The sequence below is a fragment of the Pleuronectes platessa genome, chromosome 24, assembly GCF_947347685.1.
Source record: "Pleuronectes platessa chromosome 24, fPlePla1.1, whole genome shotgun sequence".
NCBI lineage: Eukaryota > Metazoa > Chordata > Actinopteri > Pleuronectiformes > Pleuronectidae > Pleuronectes > Pleuronectes platessa.
This window is the reverse complement of record NC_070649.1, coordinates 1,202,588-1,226,474: the sequence shown is the minus strand read 5'-3', so window position 1 is coordinate 1,226,474 and position 23,887 is coordinate 1,202,588. Positions and strand designations below refer to the sequence as shown.

General features: G+C 51.3%; 1 protein-coding gene across 1 annotated transcript in view; it reads right to left on the bottom strand.

The window, feature by feature from the left end:
• The window catches only part of LOC128431035 (protein unc-80 homolog), a 28,810-nt gene extending 5,409 nt beyond the window's left edge, over nt 1-23,401 (bottom strand). The window contains 51 exon segments of the mRNA XM_053417235.1: nt 49-279; nt 388-699; nt 780-950; nt 1,038-1,134; nt 1,218-1,356; nt 1,474-1,608; nt 1,698-1,963; nt 2,065-2,245; nt 2,321-2,422; nt 2,511-2,600; nt 2,671-2,765; nt 2,882-3,065; nt 3,167-3,253; nt 3,337-3,437; nt 3,535-3,678; nt 3,776-3,907; nt 4,036-4,222; nt 5,436-5,567; nt 5,657-5,838; nt 6,051-6,189; nt 6,276-6,383; nt 6,468-6,671; nt 6,764-6,861; nt 6,975-7,184; nt 7,266-7,443; nt 7,530-7,663; nt 7,766-7,901; nt 7,992-8,204; nt 8,290-8,462; nt 9,422-9,575; nt 9,678-9,784; nt 10,361-10,569; nt 10,792-10,890; nt 11,930-12,093; nt 12,673-12,821; nt 13,313-13,363; nt 14,287-14,434; nt 14,742-14,873; nt 14,964-15,317; nt 15,401-15,669; nt 16,172-16,312; nt 16,759-16,975; nt 17,063-17,197; nt 17,296-17,569; nt 20,431-20,573; nt 20,837-20,901; nt 21,006-21,129; nt 21,440-21,780; nt 22,286-22,472; nt 22,830-22,878; nt 23,183-23,401. Coding sequence (XP_053273210.1) covers nt 49-279; nt 388-699; nt 780-950; nt 1,038-1,134; nt 1,218-1,356; nt 1,474-1,608; nt 1,698-1,963; nt 2,065-2,245; nt 2,321-2,422; nt 2,511-2,600; nt 2,671-2,765; nt 2,882-3,065; nt 3,167-3,253; nt 3,337-3,437; nt 3,535-3,678; nt 3,776-3,907; nt 4,036-4,222; nt 5,436-5,567; nt 5,657-5,838; nt 6,051-6,189; nt 6,276-6,383; nt 6,468-6,671; nt 6,764-6,861; nt 6,975-7,184; nt 7,266-7,443; nt 7,530-7,663; nt 7,766-7,901; nt 7,992-8,204; nt 8,290-8,462; nt 9,422-9,575; nt 9,678-9,784; nt 10,361-10,569; nt 10,792-10,890; nt 11,930-12,093; nt 12,673-12,821; nt 13,313-13,363; nt 14,287-14,434; nt 14,742-14,873; nt 14,964-15,317; nt 15,401-15,669; nt 16,172-16,312; nt 16,759-16,975; nt 17,063-17,197; nt 17,296-17,569; nt 20,431-20,573; nt 20,837-20,901; nt 21,006-21,129; nt 21,440-21,780; nt 22,286-22,472; nt 22,830-22,878; nt 23,183-23,274 — 8,165 coding nt within the window. The 5' untranslated portion in view covers nt 23,275-23,401.
• Between the last annotated feature and the right edge of the window lie 486 nt (nt 23,402-23,887).

The following is a 23,887-nucleotide window of genomic DNA, read 5'->3' as shown; positions in this document are numbered from 1 at the left end:
AGCACGACACGCACAGGGAGACGGAGAAGAAGATCGTGTTCAACAGACCTGGTGCATAAAGCCTGAGGGCGAGCGCACCTGAGCGTGGGCATCTTGTGGATCTTGTTGAACATGCGGTCCAGCCTCTTGAGGATGAGGATGAGGGCGGGGCGCACGGCCTCTGAGGACCAGTCGGTGATGGGCAGCATCTCCATGATGTAGCGCCGCAGCCCGCGGCTCTCCATGGTCAGGGTGTCGTAGGGCGCCAGCTTCAGCAGCGCGTGGGCGATCTCTGCCAGCCTGGGAGAGAGAGAGAGGGACACAGTGTCAGAGCGGGTTCTACAGAGCTGTCTTCATTTGTCTCTGCTGCAGAGAGACATCTTGAATCAGTGATGGAGGACAGGTCACCTCATGTGGGACTTGATGTCCAGCAGCTCCAGGGCCGTGACCCGCGGCTCGCCGGCCACGTTCTGCAGGATCTTCAGTCGTGGTCCACAGTGTTTGTAGAACTCGGTGCAGATGTTCAACAGAGACTCCCTTGGCCGGCGGAACTCCTCCCGGGCGATCCGCTCGTCCAGCTCCTCCCTCGGCATCCCCTGGCCCTCCTCCAGCAGGTGGAGGTTGTCCCTGGTGTTGACCCCCCCGGACATGGCGTGGTTCGCCGCGGTGCCTCCTTTGTGGCCCTGGTCACAGCGGGACAGCTGTGGCGCTGTCATGGGCCTGTGGAGGAGGTGTGGATGAAATCATCAGCATCTACATCACCTGCAGCTTCAACGTGTAAAGACTGAGCTCTGCTGGACCTTGTGAGCGTCTCTGAGCTGTAGAGCAGCGCCTGCAGCGACGTGGCCAGAGCAGCGATGGCGGCGATCTCATCCCTGGCGGCTGAAGCACATTCCATGGTGATGGTGTTGCTCTTCAGCTTCTGGAGGTGACAGGGAACCAAGGCCTCCAGCACCATCAGCATCTGGAGACTGGACACGAAGAGAAGCTGTTGTAGGACAGATGTGGGAGCAGGGGGGGGGGGGGGAGGACACATGAAGATGAGTGTGTCTCCATACCTCCGGAAGGATTCCGGGGCGTAGGCGACCACCGTCACACACAGCTTGATGGCCTCGCTGATGGAAAACGCCAAGTCCTCGTTACCATAACAGAAATCTGCCAAAGAACAGATCACGTTTAGAGCGTCCCATGCAGGATGAGGGTTTAATTAAATTAAATCTGAGTGTTTGACAGTTTACCCAGAGAGCGCAGAGGTTTCTCTGCCTTCACCAGCTCCAGAGCGTCCAGAGCGTCCGGCGTCTCCCCCTCCAGGGACACCAACAGGTCAAACAGACACTGGGCTGAGACTCCTTTAGACAGACCAGTGCTGGTGCTGGTCTGGAGGGGAGGGAGCAAAGATGGAGACAAGTTTATTAAGCAAAATCTAATATTTGGAGGCATCCAGGAATACAGAAATTAAAAGTTTGTGTTTGCTCGACTGCTCTAGAGTCTTACTGTGAATTCCAGCAGCGGAGCGACGCTTGCAAACAGCTGCATGACGAAGGGTTTGCGGTGGAGGATGTAAAACTGTCGGCAGCAGAACTCGATGCCCTGCCTCAGTGGAGGGTCGCTCTCATAGTCAGCGTAGACCTGGGAGACACCACAGAGAGGACATGTTCAAATCCTGCTGCTCCAAAACATTATTACTCAAAAGAGATCAGAAAAATGTGATCCTGTACCTGCAGCATGGTCGGCAGGATCCACTGGTAGCCGCTCAGAGAGAAGAGGTGGTTGAAGTGCACCGCGGTGTTGATGGCAGTCGCTGTGTACTGCCTGAGGAGGGCGCTGTCCTCTGGGTGCAGCAGCAGCGCCCCGTTGAAGACGTTGAGGAACAGCATCATCTCATCCCCCCACGGGTACTCGCTGGGCATCCCCAGGAACATCTCCTCCAGCAGCTTGATCCACAGCACCTTGTGGAGGGTGTCCAGCCCAAACAGCTCCTTGCCTGAGGGAGGAGGAGGAGGAGGAGGAGGAGGAGGAGACCACAGGGGCTCAAGATATATAATTTTACTATTCATATTAAGTGCTGGTTGGAGTCGGTCTCACCTTGTTGCTCGTTGAACAGTGAGAACTCTGCGTCGATGGCCGTTCGGGGGAAGGAGGGCAGCCGGAGGAGGTCCTCCTGCAGCAGGGACACGTGGGACTGTTTGTGCACAGCCGGCATGTGCTGGGTGAGGGAGATCAGGAAGAGGACGCGGCCCACCTCCTCCAGCTTACGGGAAAACACCTGAAATAAGAAATAAAGTTTCTGTTTACCTCTGATGTCACAAAGCGTTATGAATAAAGTGTGAATCGTCCGTACCTGTTTCTGGATCAGCTCTTGTCCTTTCTCTGGCAGCATGTGGACCAGGTTGAGCTGTGGAGACACTGACCTCCGGAACGGGTAGATGTCTCTCACATACGTCTACAGGACACAGATAAAGACATTACTTATAAATTAAAGAGTTACAGCAATACACTCCTTCATTACAGTAAGTGTTTGTTGTTGTTACCTTGGAGTAATGAATGAGGTTCCATCGTTTGTCCATGAGGAAGTAATGCGCTGATCTGGCCTCGGGAATGTTGAAGAACTCAAGACACTCCTGTGAAACATCATAAACATTAATACTTCTGATATTTATTTGATAAACATATGTAGAAACGAGTCTTTACCTTCAGCAGAGCTTCAAACTGAGTGTCCTCGTGCACTGGGAGCTGTGTGGGGATGTCACACTCGTTCTGCCCGTGCACCACCAGGGTTTTGGTTCCTGCGTCGATAAAAACAAGAAAACATTATCATTTGTACACCTTAAATATCTAATGTAATGTTTTAAAAGGCCTCTGTGTAGTGTATGTGGTTTCACATGTTGTAGTTGTTGTTCACCTGGCATGGAGGCAGTGACGAGCAGCTTGACCTCACACTGCTCCTTCTTCATGGTCTGCTTCAGGTCCTTGAAGAACAGCCCCTCCACGTAGCCCACCACCTCCCACAGGAAGGTCAGAGTGGCAGAGATGGCGTCCATACCCCACTCGCAGGGAGTCCGCACAAAGTACATGATCAGTCCCACCTACCAGGAGGAGGAGGAGGAGGAGGAGGAGGAGGAGGAGATTCACGTCAGAGAAGTAATGGTGAGTTTAAATGGTCCTGAAGTGGTTTTAGTTGATTTACCAGGTAGTTGAAGAGGATGTGAGACGTCTGAGCCGGCAGATCTCCGATGTTGAGCAGGAGCTTCCTCAGCATGTACATCAGCTCGTCCTGGAAACACAAGAAACACAAACTCCCTCAGTCTCCATCTGAGTTTGATCGGTTTGATTCAAGGTCCTCAGAAGTTTTCTTACCTGTCTGTTGCTCACTGTGAGTTTTTCCAGGAAGTGTCGGAGAACCAGGGCCGGGTCCTCGATCAGACAGTTCCAGAGGATCTGCTGAGCCACAGCGCTCACTGCAGAACCGTGACACAAAACAGATTCACCTGTAAACACAGCGTGGGGGGAGATGCAAAGACCGGGTCTCACATGTGGAGAGAACATGACGCCCACCTGCCACGCCATCCTCTCGAACCTCCCCGTCCTCCATGAGGTGGACTATTGGCAGGACGGCAGCACAGATGCATGCTGGGAAGACAGCCTGAGGTGGCTGCAGCATGTGGTGGGTGGGAGTGTGTTCTGTTGTGTTCTCTTCATCTGGCAAAAGCAAATAGAAACGATCAGTGGAAATGAAAGGAAACAAAGTGGTTTTATGAGAACAGATCTCCTCATCAGTGGTTGTTGGTTCTCGAACCTTCAGCACTCGCCAGTGAGCGGACCGACCACACGGAGCCGCGGCGGAAGGAGTAGTTCCTGTGGGAGTTGCTGGAGGCGCAGGACGGGCTGACGGACAGACGGCGTGATGCCAGGTTCACCACTTCTTCTGCTGGCGGATCAACATCCAACAGGACCAGCACACAAACAGGAGACACATCATACAGTCAGGGAACTGGAAACAGAGCAGGTTGTGTGTATTTCTGTAGGATGTGAGTCTGGTGAGTCCGGCAGCCCCACCTTCCTCCTCCTGCTCGGGGGGCGGGCTGCACGTGGGCTCGTAGCACGACTCCTGAGCCACTGGGATGGCCGTGATGATGCTGGCCTCGCGGCCCAGCCGCCGCTTCTCCTCCTCCTGCTGCAGGTTCCTCAGGATGTGCTCGGCTCGCTGGTGGGAGCGCGACACCGCCCGGGCCGAGAAGGATTTCTGAAAGGGAAGGGCGTCGGATCAAGCCCCACAGCGGGTGCAGACATACAGAAGATTGAGGATGAGGGAATGCACGAAATCAAAACCAACGTTTAAAAACTTTCAGGAAAGTGTGTGCACAGCTGTTCTACGCTTCCACTTGAGGAGCATGTAGTTAATGTTGAATGACCGGACAACACGTTAATACAGTAACTCTCCTCCAGCACATTGACCTCATGCTCTGATTCCATCCCAAGCATCATGAAGAGACACTGTTGAACGGGAGAGATTTCAATCGTGACTAATTGTGAGACGAGTAAATGTGTTCAGACTGGACTTTGGAGAATTTACTGTATCGTTGTGTACAGTAAATGCCTCACAGCATTCCCACGAGTGCTCATACACATACATACCCAAATAGGCTGAACGCATGATATGAAGAACATACACGGCAAAGTCATTCTCATCCAATGACCATGCATCAACAGCACAACACGCACAAAATGTCTGAATGTCCGATGCATGCTGTTATAGATTTTGCCTGCACGTTTTGAGTTTGGTGCGAATCACCGATCAAGATGCAAACTATCTGAGATGACCCATGAACCTGCCCCCCCCCCCCCCCCCCCCGGGCTTCAGAGCTACAGCGCCCCCAGTGGGCCAAACACACTGCTCCCCCTCCTGTCGTTAATGATCTGACGTAAACAAGATGCATCAGCACAAACATCCGGACAGAAATACCAACTTACTATGGTATGGACTGACTGAATTAATGGGGAGTACTAAAAACAAAGACAGTCGATAGGTAAATTATAGAACATGTGCTCGCAGGTTGTCATAAAAAAAACAAACATATTTTGATAATCATGCTTTTTAAACAAAAAAGAAGAAAGTAAAAAAAGGAAACACCAAGAAATCTGTTCCGCTGATTTAAAATCACCGGTTCATAACCTGAGAAGTCGATTTCACGTGTTTTCTTAAATTAGCAGATTTCTTGGTGCAGTTGTTTCATTACACTTTGCATAGCAGGAGCAGATGTACTTAAAAAGCAGCTCAAAGTGTGTGTGTGTACTTCTTCTGGTCTATTGAAGGGTTGAGCTGTGTGCTACATCTTCAAATCAAGAATAACATCAATAATAATAGTGAATTTAGATGCATTCTCCTTCTCAGGATGAAAACATTAATATTTTCTATTATTAGCTGGGCGACCAATGAAAACAGGGCTCAGACTTACAGACTGGTCTTCATTGATCGGGTCCTGGACGCTGCCGGTGTTCTGGGGAACCCAGGGGGGGTCAAATATGGGGACGCAGGGCATGCCCAGGATAGGAGAGGGCAGAGTGAAGTTGATGCTGGGGGGAGGAATCTGAAACAAAAGAGTGAGACCAAATGTTCCAAATTAAACATGAAGCTAATTAGAAGTTAATAAAAACATGTTGATGTTGTTATTCGTACCTTAAAGATCTGCTGAGCTCCTTCCTCCATGCGAGGCCACACCTGGTAGCGGAAGCGCCACAGCGTGTTGAACTTCAGGACGGAGTTGATGCGCTGGCAGGCCTCCTGGTGCTGGAACTCCGCCATCATCATCTCGGTCACCGAGTCGGGGACCTTCACGGCGCACAGAAGGAACATGGCGGCTGGAGGGGATTTGGATAGGGCAGCGCAAGAGGGAGGAAGGAGGAGGGAAGGAGAAGGTGAAGTGGGGTTGAGGGCGAATAGGATGTAAGACACAGGAAGGAAAGAATATATTAGAATATGAAACAGTTGAAGCTTGTCCCTTGTTGTCTCTGTAATCTGAACGTTAATAAACTCCGACAGACGCAGCAGACTGATGCACGACCCGACTCACCGGCAGCAGCTGCCATATGTTCGTCCACGCTGAGCAGCAGCTCCCAGGCGGCCGGCTGGATGTCCCCGTACATGTCATCGGTCAAGATGGGAGCTGCCTTGATCAGCAGCGAGAGCGGCGCCGGGGACAAGCTCATCACCTGGAACACAAACCGACATCAAGCATCATCCGGCAAAACCAACACAAGCCCCGGGTGAGATATAAAGAGGGAATGTGTCAGCTCACCTGGTTGCGGATGTACTTGAGCATCCCCGTGTCCTTCTTCCCCTCCGTGTTGAGGTCGTTGGGTCTCCTCTTCATGGACGGCGTCCTCAGACACGACTTGTCCGAACACTGGAGACACAGAGGCTTTTATGAACCACCAGCGATACAGCAACTCACAGATTTATTGATTTATTCATCTCATCAAGTTTCCACCTCTTTGTTTTTCTTGGCCCGTGCCCCGATGTTGCCAGAGGAGGCGCCGTCCTCCCGCAGGCTGTCCACCGTCTCCCCGTACACCAGCTTGATGGCGCGGACCAGACGGGCACAGGAGCGGCTGTGGTGCTGGTAGCAGTGAGGGTGGCAGAAGTCGATGTGGGTGCAGATGAAGCTCTGCTGGTTGCACAGCAGGATCATGATCTGAGCCCAGAGAGGAGAGGAGGAGGTCAGCATGAAAGAAGCACAACAGACACACACAGACACACACTGACACACAGATAGACGGTACATACATGGAGCCAGGACATGTTGCGGTGGTAATTCTCCTCAGCTCCTCCTGAGCTCGGGCCCTCTGGCTCTATACTGGGCTCACTGGTGCTGAAGGGACTCCCTGCAACAACAGACAAGAACCATTCCAACAGGAGGGGGTTGGATCCAAGGTCATTGCAGTTTTTGGATAAACAAATTGGACATAAATGACCCTTGACATGTCCCTTGACTTACCGATGTCAGTGACCGTGTCCCTGCTGTGCGTCTGAGACAACAGGCTCTCGTCGTTCTCCGACTCGGAGTCCTGCCGGGGCAGCTTGGTGCTCTTCAGGCTCCCTGCTCGCCGGATGGACGACAGCGAGCCGCCCTTCTTCACACGGAAGCTCCGGGCCCCTTTGATCTGCAGCAGCCGGGATCCTCCGATACGGATCTTCCTGACGGGAGCTGGAGAGGACGGAGGAGGAGAGAGGTTATACTCGATCAAATGGGGTCGTGATGAAACACAATGGAGACGTCGGGCCTCACCCTGAGTCTCCTGCGGCTTCTTGTCTTCGCCGGTGGTGTCAGACTTCAGCGTGTGGCTGCTGCTGTTGAGCGAGTCGTGTCCGTCCTCATCGTCCAGGATCCCCGCGAAGCTGATCTTCCTCTCGTAGCGCTGGCGTCCGAGCTCCGGGTCCAGACGCAGGCGGCAGCTGTCGAGGTCCTGCAGCAAAAGATGAGACACATCCTGGTAAAGAGAACATGCAAAAACACGCTGAATCCATTCCATATCTATATCACACCACTGACCACGAGCGGCTCGGTGCGTGGGCGTGGCAAGCAGGGGAAGGTCTCCCGCAGGAAGGTGGTGATTTCCAACAGGAGCTGGCAGGCGGCCATCTTCAGAGCGAAGGGGCAGCCGCACTTTGTAGGATTGACTGTGTCTTGAGGGGAGAAGAATGCACATGAGAACACACAATATGTTTCACTACCTGCAGAACGATCATTATTACACGATGTGGCTCAGAGGTTTGGATCTGACTCACTGTCGTCCAGATAATCCTCCTCCTCGTCTTCTTTCCTCATCCTGCGCTTGGTCTCTTCATCGTAGATGTAGCCCAGGATGTTGGAGGGGCTCTCGCTCTCAGAGTGACAGAGTTCACTGAGCCGTGTCCCGATCGCCTGAGCACATCAAAAATCAAATGAATACCTGCCCTCTTATTATTATCATTATTAATAAGTGTCACATGCACTGAGGTGTCTTAAACTCACGTCTCCCCACTGGCAGAAATGCTTGGCGGCGTTCCACTGGAGCTTCTGGTTTCTCTTGTTGCCCACTATGGGTGAGCGTCCCCTGGACAGGCCTCTCTTGGTGATGTTCACGTGGTGGCCCTTCATCCACTCGGGCCAGTTGCCTCGATTACAGCGGTGGACGAATCTGGCGCACTCGAGGAAGAGGGACGCCCGAGCCACAACCGGAGCTTCCTGGAAGAGGCAGACGGTTTTTTTTCGAGCTGTGGATTTCCAGCAAACACACAACATCTCGAGGTGACGACAAAATGGAACGTACCAGGTCCAGAGCGGCTGCGAGGATGGAGGCGTCGGGGATGGTTCCCGGCTCGCAGCAGTTCAACAGGAACTGGAAGCGTTTCATACCCTGACGGATGGCGCCCAGATTCACCACGTTCTTGTTCTTCATGGCCTCCTGACTGGCTGCCAGACGCTCCTGGAAACCGTGAGGACCTGGAGGAGAAGATGGAGAGAAGACAGGAGGGTGTAGCAGAGCACAGGAAGGGGAGGAAATTTTTAAAACAAGAATATGTAGAGAGGGTCTTTGTCTTTTACATCTTACATTTAACCCTGACGCATAAAGCAGAGTGAGAGATGGACACACAGCCACAGGCGGAGGCTACACTCAGATTGTCAATTCTGCACAAATTATGTAAAGTTACTCCAGACAATAAATCCATAATAACAAAATGACAAGTGTAACCGCAGCCGCACAGAAGCTGCATGTTCACAATTCTGTTCTAATCACTCATGGAAAATACCACCAGACGTCACCACAGAAGAGACGAGAGAGCGTCATGCTTGACAGAGCACAGAAATATGCTTCACAGCAGAAAGATGGTTTCATAGATGTGAGTTATTCCCCCCCCCGACACCTCCTTCTCTCCCTTTCCACCAGTGAGTGGAACCAGAGAGGAAGGGGTTTGTTGTTGAGGAGACGAGGACGTGCACAGTTGGGAAGGAGGCGATGTGGAGCTGGGACGACAACACACGGAATTAGAGGGATATTAATATTCATTATAATGATAAAAGATATTTCAGGAGCATTTTCTGAATTTAGAAAACATCCTGATTTTTGATGGGAAAGTACGTGATTACAGTTTTTTATAGAATTTAGAGTTGTACTTCCAGAAGGGACTTATACGAGTTATTACAAAAGAGAAAGGGTTTTAAAATTTGACGTGGCAGAGGCCGAGATGAAGGACAGACTGGACACTGACGGATTGAGAGTAACACACAAGCTAACAGGGTGTAGCAGGCAGGCGTCCGGCGATGGAGAATGGCGTACGGAGGAAGGACTGGCGAGAGAAGACACCACACGGACAGACAGACACTGGGACAGAGAGAGAGAGAGAGACACAGGGCGATGGGGGCGTGGGGGCGAGGGGCACCCTGGGGTGGGGGAGGTCTACCATCTTTCTCTTCTGTGTGGTGAAGCTTGGATGGATTCCTCCTGCCAGACCTCCATTTACCGAGCCGCTTGAAGAAATTCTCCTCCTCGTCCCGGCAGTACTCCGGCCCCACAGCGCCCCCTTCTGTCAGCTTCACCGCGCTCGTGAACTTCACCTAGGACACGCAAACACACATGCACAGAAATATCAAGACATCATCAAAATGTGCACGCTACACAGCATGCAGCAGCAGCGGGGGGGGTGTGGCCTCTCTGACCTTTGAACTCTGTCGTATGAAGGACAGTCGGTCCACAGAGCTGATGTCCAGCAGGTCCTCGACTCCGTCCGTCAGTCCAGAGAGGGACGAGCGCTTCAGCCAGTTCCCTGGAGACACGTGGAATCAGACAGAAGTGAAACAGAGGAAGGTGCACACTTTGTTGTGAAGGAAGGTACGTGCACACACACACACACAAAGGGTGGTCGACAAAGACAAGGGCAAACAGGGGACACACACTCAGGGTATTTACACTGAGGAACTATTATTGTTGATAAAACGTAAAGTCCCTGGTGACCACACTGGCCTCTAGAGGCTGTGGTGTGCAAACACAAGTCAACCCAGGTGGGGAACAGCGTGCACACTGGAGAGGTGACCGACACAGACACACACACAACACAGATACTGTATGAAGATGGCTCCACATCCACATACGTAGGACAGAGAGAGTGAGTGGAGGGCGAGTGGTCCGACGGCATGCTGAGGCACAGAGAGGAGCACACAACAGACCAATGAGATGGAGTGAACGCCGCCTCGGGGCAGGAAGTCTTTCCAGCGTCAGACAGACAAGAACACAGCGTTGTGTCAATGCATTTCAAGGGGGACAGTGGGGACAGCCTCGGTAGTGAGGTGAGGACATGGACATTCAGATGTTTAACAGATCTGATATGGAGCAGTGACCTCACCGATGGGCAGCTTCAGTTTCTTGCGCAGTGAGATGCGCCGGGACCTGGACCGGGAGCGCCGGTCGGTGGTGGTGCCGGAGTGGGCGGTGGTGCAGTCCGACGTGTCCTGCTCCGATTGGCTGCTGGTGTCACTGGCGGCGCTCTGCGACTTGAACATCTTCCTCCAGAAGTCCTTCCTGCCCAGCAGGGCGCCCGGGAGCTGCTCCTCACTGGAGGCACAAGACAAGAGACACAAAGGTCACGTTTGAGTATTCACACGAGGACACACAAGGTTAAATTCAGCTTGTTACGAGTTTGTGTGTCTGTGTATGAATCAATGTTAAACACATTGAGGGACAGGAAGAGACAGTTTCCCTGACAGGAGCAGAGACGTGGCTGCTGCACTGGACAGAGACGGTGCTCTATGGAGATGCTGTGAGGTGGACACTCACTGTTCGGGGGTCTGGGGGGGTCTACTGGAGATGCAGCTGCGACACTCATCTGCAGCACTGGACACCTGACCCTTCTCCCCGGACACACCCGCCTCTGACCTGCGCACACACACACCCCGACAGACACACAAACCAGCTGAGCTCTGCGGTGCAGTCACGCCCACCTGGGACGACCCTCCCCCCCCCCCCTGCAACAGCCTAGAGTTGCTTAGTCAGCAGCTTTCTGAAGATTGGACCTGAGGAGTGTCAATCAAGCTTCAGATGTTTGTATTATGATTATTGTCTTTTCTATTTTGATCTATGGAGGGAAATAATCCTGATTCCCAGTAGAATATTTGATTTGCTTTATTCATCGATGCTGGTGAAGTAACTTGATTATTAGCCATATTTACATATTTTAAATACATTTCTAATTGCTAATTGTATGCAGCATAACCTTATCTGAAATATATATCTGAAAATAATTAAATCAATAAATGTATTAAATAATTAATTGATCACATGAAAACATCTACACAAGTATTTCATATGATCAATAAATCATTGCCCCGTCCATAAAAAATACCACAAATCATATATTCAAGTCGATTGATCTGTTATTTATTTAATTATTAGCCTCATATTCAAGCAATTTATTCAAAATTTGATGATTTTTATATAAATGTCACTTTTCTAGCTGCAAATCAATATTTAATATGAGGTAAATTAACACTTACCATGCACATATTTTGACAGTGCCTCTTTTTAGTTGTCTGAGGAATGTGTGTTATTGTGTTATTGATTCTCTAGAGTTACAGACTCTGAGTCCAGTGGATGTTTCAATCAAACTAATAAATAAAATACGGTCAGAGGAAGTTTGATTCCCTGTGGTGAAACAGAGGAAGTGCCCACTTTGCCAAAGCCACATCATGTTCATAACACAACATGGAGTCAGTCACTCAAGCAGGAGAAACAGACGCAGACGGGACAGAAAAAAACAGAAATAACACAAATGAACAATAAAGCGGTGATGACAAGCGCAGCTCGGACACGTCACACAAAGAGAAATGTTGATGAATACAGGTCATTGTTACTCGCTCATGATTGGACAGAACCACGATGTCATTGAGACCGTCTCTGACCACCTATTGGTCGGTACCTCCTGGGTCCTGGTGGTTTCCCCTCCTCCTTCTCGTCAGGCTTCTTGGTGGTGGTGACCTTCTCGGCGCTGTCCAGTAGAGCGCTCAGCGCCACCCGGCGGAACACGTTGCCGTGGGCCTCCTTGATGAACTGCACCAGCTGCCGGATGTCACAGTACAGACCCTGGTGGGGGGGGGGGGAGGGAGGGAGGCGCGTGAGTCACATGCACGACAAAGTGCGTTAGAAGAAGACAAAGTTGGGACTTTGCAGGCTGCTTCAAACAGTGTGTGGGTTTGTGCACATGCATATATGCATAAGTGTGTGGTGTGCAGGAGCAAGGCGCCGGCTCCAGCTTGTGAGTGGGTGGCCTCTGATTTTGTGCCATAATAAAGGCTGCGTTCAGAAGTGTGTCATCCTCCGCCAACGTACACAAGTCATGCCAGTGTTTCTTCAGCTTTACTGCAGAGCGACCGCAGAGCGACCGCAGAGCGACCGCAGTCCCTCACTGCTCCGACAGGAGAGACCTGCATTGAGCTATTTACAATTCATTTACAACAAAATAAAAAGTTATGACTTAATGTCTTTATTAATAGAAGGTGATTAAACACACTTGAGGTCCGATTTGTCCTGAACCAGAAATCAGTAACTACTGTGCTGTAAGTGATTGTTCTTCTTTAGGCTCGGCACAAGATGGAGCATTAATAATTCAACTCCAACAAAGAGAAATATGAGTCTGGATCTAACCGATGGTTTCCCACTCACCAGGTTCTCTGGGCTGTGCAGCTCGTGTGTGGTCGAGGCGCAGCGGGTGATGAGGGACTTGAACATGCAGCCCACCACCACCGCCTCCATATTCTGGGCCACGGACTTGTTGTCCCCCGTGGTGAAGTTGTTCCCGAAGCCTGCCTTGTCTGGAAGCAACAGGGAGGCGGGGGGGAGACCACGGATCACACAGGGGCGGTTAGGTCAGGGGGGAGAGAACAGTATGACAGCTGAGCAGCTTGAGTGTTAAACAGTGAGGCCGTACAACAGGGAGGGGAGAGGGGGAGGCGGGGCAGGGGGGGGCAAAGGAAAAGGGTTCGTAAAGCAAATGGGGGACAAGCCAACTGAAAAGGATTCTGGGTAAGGAACACATGCAAGTGACTAAGGCCTGCGATAACTAAACACAGTGGGAGGGGCTTATTCTCTTGGTCCAGTTAGATCAAACTTATGAACTGTGTAAAAACCAGATTTGATCACACAAGTGAGTTTTGTGGAGCTGCAGGCGAGTTGTGTCTCTTTGGGACAGAGGGGGGGGCGCAGCACAGGAAGTGGTGTCTAGGGGAGGGTCCGATTAGACGAGTGTATTAATCCTACAGCGAATAGAATTGACTGTTATTGGTTATTGATCATGTGTATCTACCGATGTTTCTTTTTTTCGCCCTCCTGGACCTCTCACCTGCACTGCCGTACTCTGCAAGAGAAAAGAGGCGGGGCACAGGTTGATTGACATCAGGCCAGCACAGGCGAGGCCCCCCACCTCCGGGCGGAGGCGAACGTGAGACGCACACACACACACACACACATAAAAAATAACACACACCGAAAAAACTAAACAAGGTGCCCTGGTCACTTTCAGAATCAAAACACTCATCGGTTCAGTAACTTGCCAATTGCTCAGCACTTTGTGTGACTGGGCTGATCAGAGTAAAATATACTTTTCAGTGCAAAACTGAATTGGCACGTACAGTGTGTCTCAGTGCTCAGTGATCGAGCGGAGATGTAATGGGCAAAGCTTTGGATTGGCAAGTGTACAGAATGGATGAGTGAGTCAGGAAGGCAGGATTCCGCTTGTGGAAGTGGAAGAAGAAAAAGAGGGAGGATGGAAGCAGGAGGAGGAGGAGGAGGAGGAGGACAAGCAGAGACGAGTGGGAGGAGGGGGGGAAGTCACACAGATATAAACAGAGGTAGCGCTGGAATGCAAAGTCGAAGTGCAGGTTGAGACAGAAGTAGTACAATTCAGCTTTGTCAACCACACAAGGACATTTCACTTGAATCACGCTTTGTATCTCTAACTGCTCTGCAGCGAAGCACCAAGGTTAAACCTCTGAGTGCGAAAGAGAATTCAATCGTTTCCATAAATCAATAGATATGGAAATAAAAGGATTCATTGTCATATGAAGACAAAGATGTAAAAACATTCTATTTATACTATTTCTACTACTGCTGCACTCACTTAACACCTGGAAACACTCCAGTCAGAATACTATCTAATACTAACTCACTGGTGATGTCTCGTTTTCCTATTTGTGCAAATGTAAACACTGTATTTGCTTATTTTCTATGATCCACATTCAGTCCCACTCACACACACACACACACACCCTGCATACTTACTGTCAGTGATGGGCTCCATGCAGAAGCCCAGCAGCGCATGCAGGAAGTCCACAATGTTATTGAGAGAGTCTTTGTTCACATACTCGCGTATAGTCTGACGGAACTGCAGCTTGTCCAGCTTGTACAGGCTGGTCAGGCAGTTCTGGGCCTGGAAGCAAAGGAACCGGATTCAGTCTCAGTGCATGAAAGACTTAGACATGACTCAGCGTTTTGGACGCCGGCCTGTTGTGACTCAGAAACATCGATACGTCAGTAAAGTGGCTTCACTTGCAGGATGTGCTATTTTCATCACTTTTCATCGATTCTCATGATCGATATCAGACGTCCAGACAGATTCTTACTTCATCTCTACAACTTAATCTAATAATACAGATATGGAAACAGAAGAGCAGCTGTTCTGCTGGTCCCTTGGTGCTCGGAGCTTCAGAGAAAGCTGAGAGGAGTAAAGATCTGACCTGCATCCGGAGGCGGTCCCCTGACAGGCCGCGGTGGCCCTCGCCGCAGCCGTAGGCGCAGCCGAGAGACTTGACGATCTTTATGAGCATGGTCAGAGCCAGGCGGTGGGTGCTGAGGCCGGAGCCTTCCTCCTGGTGGGGGGGGGGGGGGGCGGACACGAGCGTGAACACACAGGACTTCAAAGAACCTCAGCACGTTTCTGACTGACAGCTCAAACTCACCTTCTTATCATTGTCCTTGTTGTTCTTCACATCGTCCTTGCTCCCCTGCCCACTTCCTCCACTGCTTCCCCCTCCTCCACCTCCTCCTCCTCCACCTCCTCCTCCGCCTCCTCCACCGTCTCCCCCTGCTCCGGGGAGCGATCCGCCCCCCTGCGCGCCTCCTCCGAGACCTTGACCCGTCGTGTCCTTGCCCCGCGCCTCCTGGTTCTCCTTGTTGTCGGGCTTGGACAGCTTCTTGCCCATGCCGGGCACCACGCCGAGCTGCAGCAGGCAGTCGATGATGTTGAGGGCCACGTCGCAGATCCTGGAGCTGATGTCATGACTGAGGACGGCGTAGAGGGCGCGCAGTACAGCCTGGAAGACAAGGACAGGGGGACAGTTAGCCACCACACGGGAGCCGCCCTGGCAGCACCGGCGGCAGGAGGACGGTCACTTACGGTGAGGTCCAGCATGCCGTTCTTCAGAACAAAGTTGTTGGTCCCCTCGATGTTCTCCCCCTCCTCCGGACAGGAGTAGTTGATGCAGGAGTCGGTGAAGCTGCGCGGCAGGTTGGCGCAGGCCAGCGGCTCCACGGGCATCTCCGGGACGGCCACGGGGTTACAGAGCTTCTTCATGTGCTCCGTGAAGAAGTCGGCGTAGCCCACATTGAAGGAGGCCACGGTCGTGTTGAAGGCCGCCATGGTGATGGTGGAGATCTGAGATCGAACTGGGACAGAAGAGGGAAACGTATTGTGACTACAGGAAGTGGATAAAGTATATTGTGTCTTTTTGGATCAAAAACTTAGATATGATCCTTTAAATCGATGCTTATGTTCCTCAGAGGATTTGCTTGTGTGTGATGGAGTGAGGAGCAGAGTCTAAATCCAGCTCTGTTTATCTGTATGTAAATTAGCATCTCCACAACAATATCATTGTTATATAAGCTTGTCCTACTTCTGCTCTGCTCACTGGAGACATGAGCTTCAGCCCCCCCCCCGTGCTGCAGCTGATGGATATTAATATATTCAAGTTTTCTTCTCCCAGCCTCTCTAGTAGCTGCACCAAACCTTTTTCAATTATCTCAGATCACTTTTCTATGGATTTGATTGGTATTAAAATGTGATCTGCTGTTCTAGAGTGTTTCTGCAAATGTCTAAGAAGCTCATTTGGGGGCTAAACCTCCAGACGGTTTTCAGTGACATGCTCTGGACCACACTCTGCCTCCTCACCCTCTTTGACGGTGTTGTCGCTGTGGCTGTTGGAGTGGTCGGGCATGTCTCTGAGCAGAGAGTGGTGGGAGTGGGAGTGTTTGGCGCTCAGGCTGTCTGCGTCGGCAGCTGTGTCCGTGCTGCCCCTCCGTGTGAATTTGCCTGGAAAGAGATGCCACAGATAAATATTTCAGGGTAAATTAAACACACACGGCCCCAAACAACAGAGACAAAATCATTTTCATGCTCTTGTTCCCTTCAAGAGAAACTTCAATCCAATGTGACTGATGTGAAAGGAGCTGATCTGAAGCAGCAGCTTTCAAAGGACAGTGAAATCTGGAATGAGAGATTAAAAAAACACAACTAACTCTGGATGATAATAACAAGAAATGTCTCTGTGCCTTCAGCGAATTTTAATCACACTTCTCTGTGAGAGCTAATAAAAAATACCAGCGTTAATGAAGTGACCTAATTCACAAGCTGACAGCGAGATCCAGACAGAATCCTCTGACTCACCCAAAGGGAGCTCAGGGTGGGGTGGGGGGGAGCGGCGGCTGAGAACTGGTGACATGCAATCTATTGTCATTAGGAGCGGCGCCCTGCTTTACCCATGATCGTGGCCTGCCAGCCGCCGCGGTCCAGAGCCCGCCGGTCATCGCCCAGGCCGGAGAAGCTCCCGAAGGAGAAGGTGCTGCGGGTGGGCGAGACGTCCAGGTGGTCCTCGTGGAGCAGGAAGGGAACCCCCATGCGGCGCTGGCGCTTCTTCCCCGTGTAGTGGAAGGGGATGGAGCCCTTCCTCTCCCGGTCCTCACGCCGGTTCTTAAACTGAGAAGGAAGAAGGATGGGAGCGGTGCTTCAGCCACATTCATCTCAGTCCAGCATCAAATTAAAGTGAGCATGTCTGTCTCTGACCTTCTTGAAGATGTTCATGCCCAGGTCCGAGGACAGGTCGGGGACAGCCTGTCGACGGAGGTTAGTCAGAGACACCTTCGCAAACGTCTCCGAGCTCAGAGACTTTCCCTCCTCGTTGCATTTCAGACTCATATCCTGCAGAACGCAGCAGAGGAAGGTCGATGGTCTGAATGACAGCCAGACGCAAAACAGCTTTAATACCATGTGTGAACCATGTGAGCTCCTCCCATTACCTGGGTCTTGTGCGTGTTGACCAGTGAGGGCGTGGCAGCGACCATGGAGCTGCTGCGTGGGCGTGGCAGAGGCGTGACCAGGGGCTCCGGGGTGCGTTCGGGTCTCTCCTCCAGGATCTGCCTCAGCCGCTGCAGGTAGAACATCAAGGCCCAGTGCACCCCCTCCTCGGTCCAGTGCGGCTGCAGCAGGCAGCGCAGTACCGCCACATCGAAGTAGGTGGCGTAGCGAGCTCGCTGGGCCACGGAGGTCGGCAGACCTGCAGGGGCTGACGTCCTGGGACAGGAGGAAAGACACAGGGATGATTCTACTGGAGACAGAAACCACTTGTGTCCAACATGACAATTATCAGTATATGCTGCATATATTATGATATTCCGTGTTTTTGTATTTTCTAAGTAAGCCGATGTAATGAACGTGGAAAGAGAGAGAAACAACTGAAGAGAAGGTTGAAGAACGACAGAAACTGTGCAGAGGAAACAGTGGAAGACTCAAATTGATTTAAAGGAGAAGAATAAATGTAATTAGGAGGGAGAGGAAGTGACTGTGACAGCTGCCTGATCAGGAGGAAAAATGACCAGAATGCTTTGCATGTGTTCGGAGTCTTTACAACACGTCACACGTCGTACTACAAACACCAATTACACCGTATCACCGCCTCTCCTGTTTTATGAGCCGATCATCCACTCCTGCCACACGGCCTCATTAATAATTCATCACAGAGAAGGAGGATGTAAACAAGGGCACCGCCGCCCTGCAGCATCATCGGGAGAGCAGCAGGCAGAGCGGCAGCCTCAGCCTACGTGAGTCCACTATAAATAAGCTGGAATGAAGGTCAGCGTTTGGGAGAGCGGCAGAACGTATGGACCGCCGCTCGCTGCTGAGGAGGAGGAGGAGGAGGAGGAGGAGGAACATCCTGACACCACGAGAGGAGGCGCGAGGGAGAGATGGAGGAGAAGCATTTAATCATGGACGTTGTGATAAATGGAGCAGGAGGAGGTGGTCGATGTCGACATGAATCACTCTGAGAGCAGAGGCTGTATCATGTTTCACTGTCTAGCCTGTAAAACACACACACACACACACACCGGACACACACACAGCCTGCTGCTGTTGTGTCAGGTTGCCAGGGAGACCGAGTGACGACAGCCACCCAGCCCCCCCCCCCCCAGAGATGCAGCAGCAGCCAGCCGGTTGGCCGTTGCCATGGAAACTGCCTCAGCATCAGCAGAGAGAGTGGCGAGCGAGGCGGCGCCACGGGACGAGTGAGCTGCATCAATCACCGGAGCTGGTGCTGGAAACACCGGGGGGGGGGGGCGGTGCAGAGGGGCGTGTCCAGCCGAGTGAGGAGCCGACACAAACATAAACACCGGCCAGGGCTCAGAGCAATAAAGAGCAATAAGACGATTTTTAAATTAGGGAGATTCTGATCTGATCATTGACATGAAAGCTGCTGGTGTACAGCCCCCCCCCCCCCCTATTTCTGGATCCATACAACTGGAAAATCCAACAACTTAAAAGCGTGGAATAAATCCCTCTCCTCTCAAATCCCCCTCAAATGTCAAATTTCTCCATCCTGCAGATATGAAACCCACATTTCTCTCCCTTCCCTTCTCTCTCTCTCCCCCTGCTCTCTCCTTCGATGCAGCGTTTTGCACACAACAGTTTAACAATCCCACGAGCGACACAAGAAGAAAGCTATTAATCTGTCTTGGTTGTGTGTGTGTGTGTGTGTGTGTGTGCAGTGAGACAATAGAGATAATTCTCCTCCTTCCTGCATTAGCATGTGACTTCTCCACAAACCCTCTGATGTTTGAGTGTGGGAGGATATTAGTACCAGTGTAGGGGGAGGGGGGGGGGGGGGGGGGGCAGGCTTATTTTGATTAGCAGTCACTTTCATCCTGATTGTGAGACGAGTCGGACGTGACTTGTTTGATTGTGAGATGAGCAGCACACACACACACACACACACACACACACACACACACACACACACACACACACACACACACACACACACACACACACACACACACACACACACACACACACACACACACACACACACACACTCTCGTCCTCTCAGCCCATCAGGCGGCTGATTCAGGACGGTGACAGACCCGGTGTCATGAACTTAAAGTCAGTAAACACACATGTAGGATGTGCTGAATGCAACTGTAATGAGTTGTTAATGTGGGGATTCTCAGCAGAGCAGGTTTAATATGTTTCTAGTAACACAGAGAATCATATTCATGGTGTGTTGTGGATTTAAAATGATGAATTCAAGTGGAGGAGGCCTGTGTTCTAGTCTTTCTATGATTTAGTGAAACTCCTGTAATCAAATGAGTCATTAGCTGCCAACCACGCTGGTCAAACCTTCCTCATTCGTGCCAGAGCAAACACAGATTGAGTCTCGGTGCCGAGCGATGCCAGACTTTGCCGTGGGCACAGTGAAAATCAAGCCAGGCCGTGTCATGCCAGACCAGGGCCAGTGCCAGCATCAGACATGTAGCACATTACTTCAGCGTAATTACCCTGCTTCTGCCGGCAAATGTCAGACGGGTGTGTTGATGCTGAAGAAAGATGAGGCTGTGTGGACGTGTCGGGTTTGACTTGAGGAGACAGAGCAGCTTAGAGCAGCTTAGAGCAGCACATCACGCGGGGGGGGGGGGGGAGGAGGAGCTGCTCACGTTCACCGGTGCCACGGGGGCTAAACGTTTAACCATCAACTAGATGATGTCACCAGGCCTGTGTCAGAGCGGCTCACTGGTAAATCACTGGTTTCAACTAACCGCTGGATTCCAGAGTGGAAATCACTCCTTTATGAAAACAGTACAGATCAAATGAAGCTAATGATTTATGTATTTATACTAGAGTTTAAATAGATGACTTCCATTTATCAAATGTCCTTATACATGAGAATGTGTATTAAATCAAATATAATGTATTATGAGATTTATTATTTCACTGTAGGTACTAAAATGTATAATAAAAAAAAAGAGAAACCAGGTTGATGTTTCGCATCTGGTGTAGCCCTGCTGCATTATGACACCAACACAACCTCCATGACCCGTCCACGTAACACAACAACACACACACCTCTTCCTCTGGAGGGTTGATTCAATAACAGTGCTCACTTTTTCTTGGAAGGGCCTTTGACCGGGGGGGGTTGCTGGGAAGGGCCACCTTTCTCCACCGAGTTACCAGGACGACAGCTCTGCTCCCCGGCCGAGGGGGAGGAGGAATCTGATTGGGCGGTTTCACAAACCACCTGGAAGCCCTGTGGTTAGGAGAGAGGGACAGACACTGAGGATAAACAGCAGATAAACAAGTGGACGACAGCCCCCTGATCGTTAAAGACTCTGTGGCTTGTGTCACGACCCCGGCTAACCACACTAATGCTCCCGGTCGACCGGTGCTAATGAAAATTAACAGTCGGGCCCCGGAGGGAGCGCTGGAGGGGGAGGGGTGGACGCCGCGGACTCTCGTCTGAACACATTCAATCAACACGCAAAGCCAAATCTGACACGGATCTGAGCTCACCATGGGACCAGGGTTTCCAGATCCACAGGGGCTGCACTGGTTGTTGACTGGGGAGTTCCTCTTAGCTGGGGAAACAGATTACACGTCTTCATTGTGAGCACATAAAGATGGATTGACTCCTAAAAGGGATGTGAAGGGCTTAAAGGGAAGGTTTCCTTGTTTTCTTCACCTGTCACGATGTTTCTCACAGGTTTGATCAGCGCTGTAAAGGCGGAGATGTCCGGCTGGCGGTGCTCCCACATCGGCTGCCAGATCACCAGGCCACTGGCCAATCGGAAGGTCAGGTCCGACTCCTGAAAAGAAGTCACATTTCTAGAAGAAGCCTTTTCTTCAACCATCTCCCAGTGGAGCTATGATTTTATAACCAAAACACATGATTTGAAATGTGTACGTCATCATATTGTCAAACATTGTTCCGATGGGAATCCCCAGAGAACAGCAACATGACTCCTGTATCTGTTTGTACACAGATCAATAGCAGAAGGGCGACCCTGAGTGTGTGTTGAGCGGCTCGATATGAGCCTCTCGATTAAACGCCAGTCGAGATATTAATATGTTTATAGATAAAGCTGCTACAGCAAATGTCCCTGAGAAACACCCGACCTTTATTCGATGGATGAGCGGAGCGAACAGGAACACGAACAGCTCCACGGTGGCCATGCTCTTGTGGAACAGCTTGTTACGGGTGTGCTCATCCTCCTCCAGCAGGGAGCCGCCGTGCTGGGGCCCGGACCCCCCCAGGCCAGAGCCGGAGCAGGAGCCGGGGGCCCCGGGCGACGAGCCCTGGTTGCCCACCGGCTGGAGGAAGGCGCTGCTGCTGCTGCCCCCGGACCAGCTGTGGCCCAGGCTCGGCTCGTGGTTGCACTCCTGCGCCGCCTCCAGCAGCATCCAGTGCAGCGTGTGGAGCAGCTTGGTCTCGGCCACACCCAGCTTGTCCTGGTGGCCTGTGAGGGGTCAGAGGTCGAGGCTTAATGTTTCAGGTGATGAAAGAGCAGCATGATGAAGATCTGGTGTTCAGTGCATGTTCCTGGAGGTACATGACACATAGAGCCTGATTCTTCACTTCTGTTAAAGGATCACTTGGCTTCTCTAAAGGTTATCTATAAAACATAAACAAATATGCTGAATATCTACTTCCAGCTTCTTAAATGCGAAGATTTAATTAATTATAGAGTTAAATAATGATATAAATAATCAATACTACAGCAAGAAACATTTTCTATCATCAGTGCTAATGTCAAATTGACATATATCTATATTTTCCCAAATGAGAATTTAGACTCTGACAGGATCCAGAGAAACAATCTAATTTAAAGAGACACATGTCGTCCTGTGGTGACTTGGAAGGTCGAGCTGTTGTGTGTCTGTGCCGTGACTCAAAGAACATCGGTTTTGTGTTTTGTTGGATGAGGATAACCTGGATGAGGCTGTCAAGTCGATGCCTAGAGCCGGGGTAACGTGTGTCCTGCGTGTCCTCACCCAGCTTGTTCCTGTTAGACAGCAGGATGGAGGTGCAGTGGAGGACATGAGGCAGCGCCGCCTGGACCAGCTCCCAGCGGGAGATGCTCTGGATGGCCTCTGACAGGGCCGGCGACAGCCCGTGGAGCTTGTTCTCCACCAGCACCCGCTCAAAGGACTGGGGAGGGAGCCAGGGAGGAGAAGAAAAGAGACATCAGCCAGGAACTACAGCCGTTTTCTATCTAAATGTCCCACATGGCCTCCAGCAGGGAGACGCCTGTGGGAGAGACACTGGCAGCTCTGTTTAGACCCACAGGGATCTGGAAAAGTGTCATTATGGATATGAGTCTCCACGGGTCTGGCTCCTGGGTAATAGGAGGAAGTGATGGGGGGGTGGGGTGGGGGAACTCATTTGCTAAATGCAAAATCAAGAACCCACTTTATCTGCAGGTGCATTAAGGTGAAGAGGGATTACTGGGAGAGAGGGAGTGATTATTCCCCATCAGCACACAAACGGCTTTATGAGATGACTTACCACACAGGAGGCTTCATACTGTTTCCCCAACTTCGGACGCAGAAAGGCACTGAAACATAAAACACACAAAACAGAAGGAAACATCCTCACATGACGTTTTCAATCGTGTCATTTCCGTGCAGCTCCTCCACACGAGCCCCACTCTCCATGCAAATGAGATTTACAGGTGTGACATCATGCAATCTGCATCCGTGCACAGTTATCACCGAACCCCCCCTCCATTTAAAACATCAGTGGAGCAGCGGTTCGAATCCTAATGAGCCACTACACGCAATTTGGACGCCGTGTCAGCTCCCGGATTCACACGCTCCCGGTTCTGTGCGAAGGGCAAACACCTGTTATCACGCACTAACCTGGTCTGCCTCCACAGGAAGGTCTGGATGGGGAACGGTATTCCCTTCCCGCACTCCGGCTCGTTCTCGTCCACGCTCTTCCTCTTCACCATCTTGGCCGGAGCCGCCTGAGCGCGACCACCGGGCGGCTGCTGCTGCTGCCCGTGCGCAGGTGACCAGCGACTCTCCCCTCACGACATGACCGGGTTCCGGCTGCGTAAAATGGCTGCAAGTGTCGGTCGGTCGGCGGCGGCGGAGGAGGAGGTGCAGGGAGGCAGGGAGGGAGAGGAGGAGGAGGAGGAGAGGAGGATGGGGGGCTGCTCTGATTCTGGTTCCAGCGCCTCCCTCACCGGACTCTGACAGCTGATCAGCTCCGCTCATTTATCCGGCGGAGCTTAAAGACGCAGTGTGCAGCTGCGCCAGATGTTTCCAACAGACACACACACACACACACACACACACACACACACACACACACACACACACACACACACACACACACACACACACACACACACACACTCCGCTTTGAACACACAGAGGGATGCTGCTGTAACACGAGCGATATACACCTTTAAATATCAACAGGTTGTTCAGTCATGTCACAGAGAGATTTAAAAACACTATGACACTAAATAACCACTGTTAAATACAAGATCCTGCTTTAAATATTGTAGTTAAGTGGAAATAAAATAGTGATGACAACAAAATGTATGAATTAAAGCC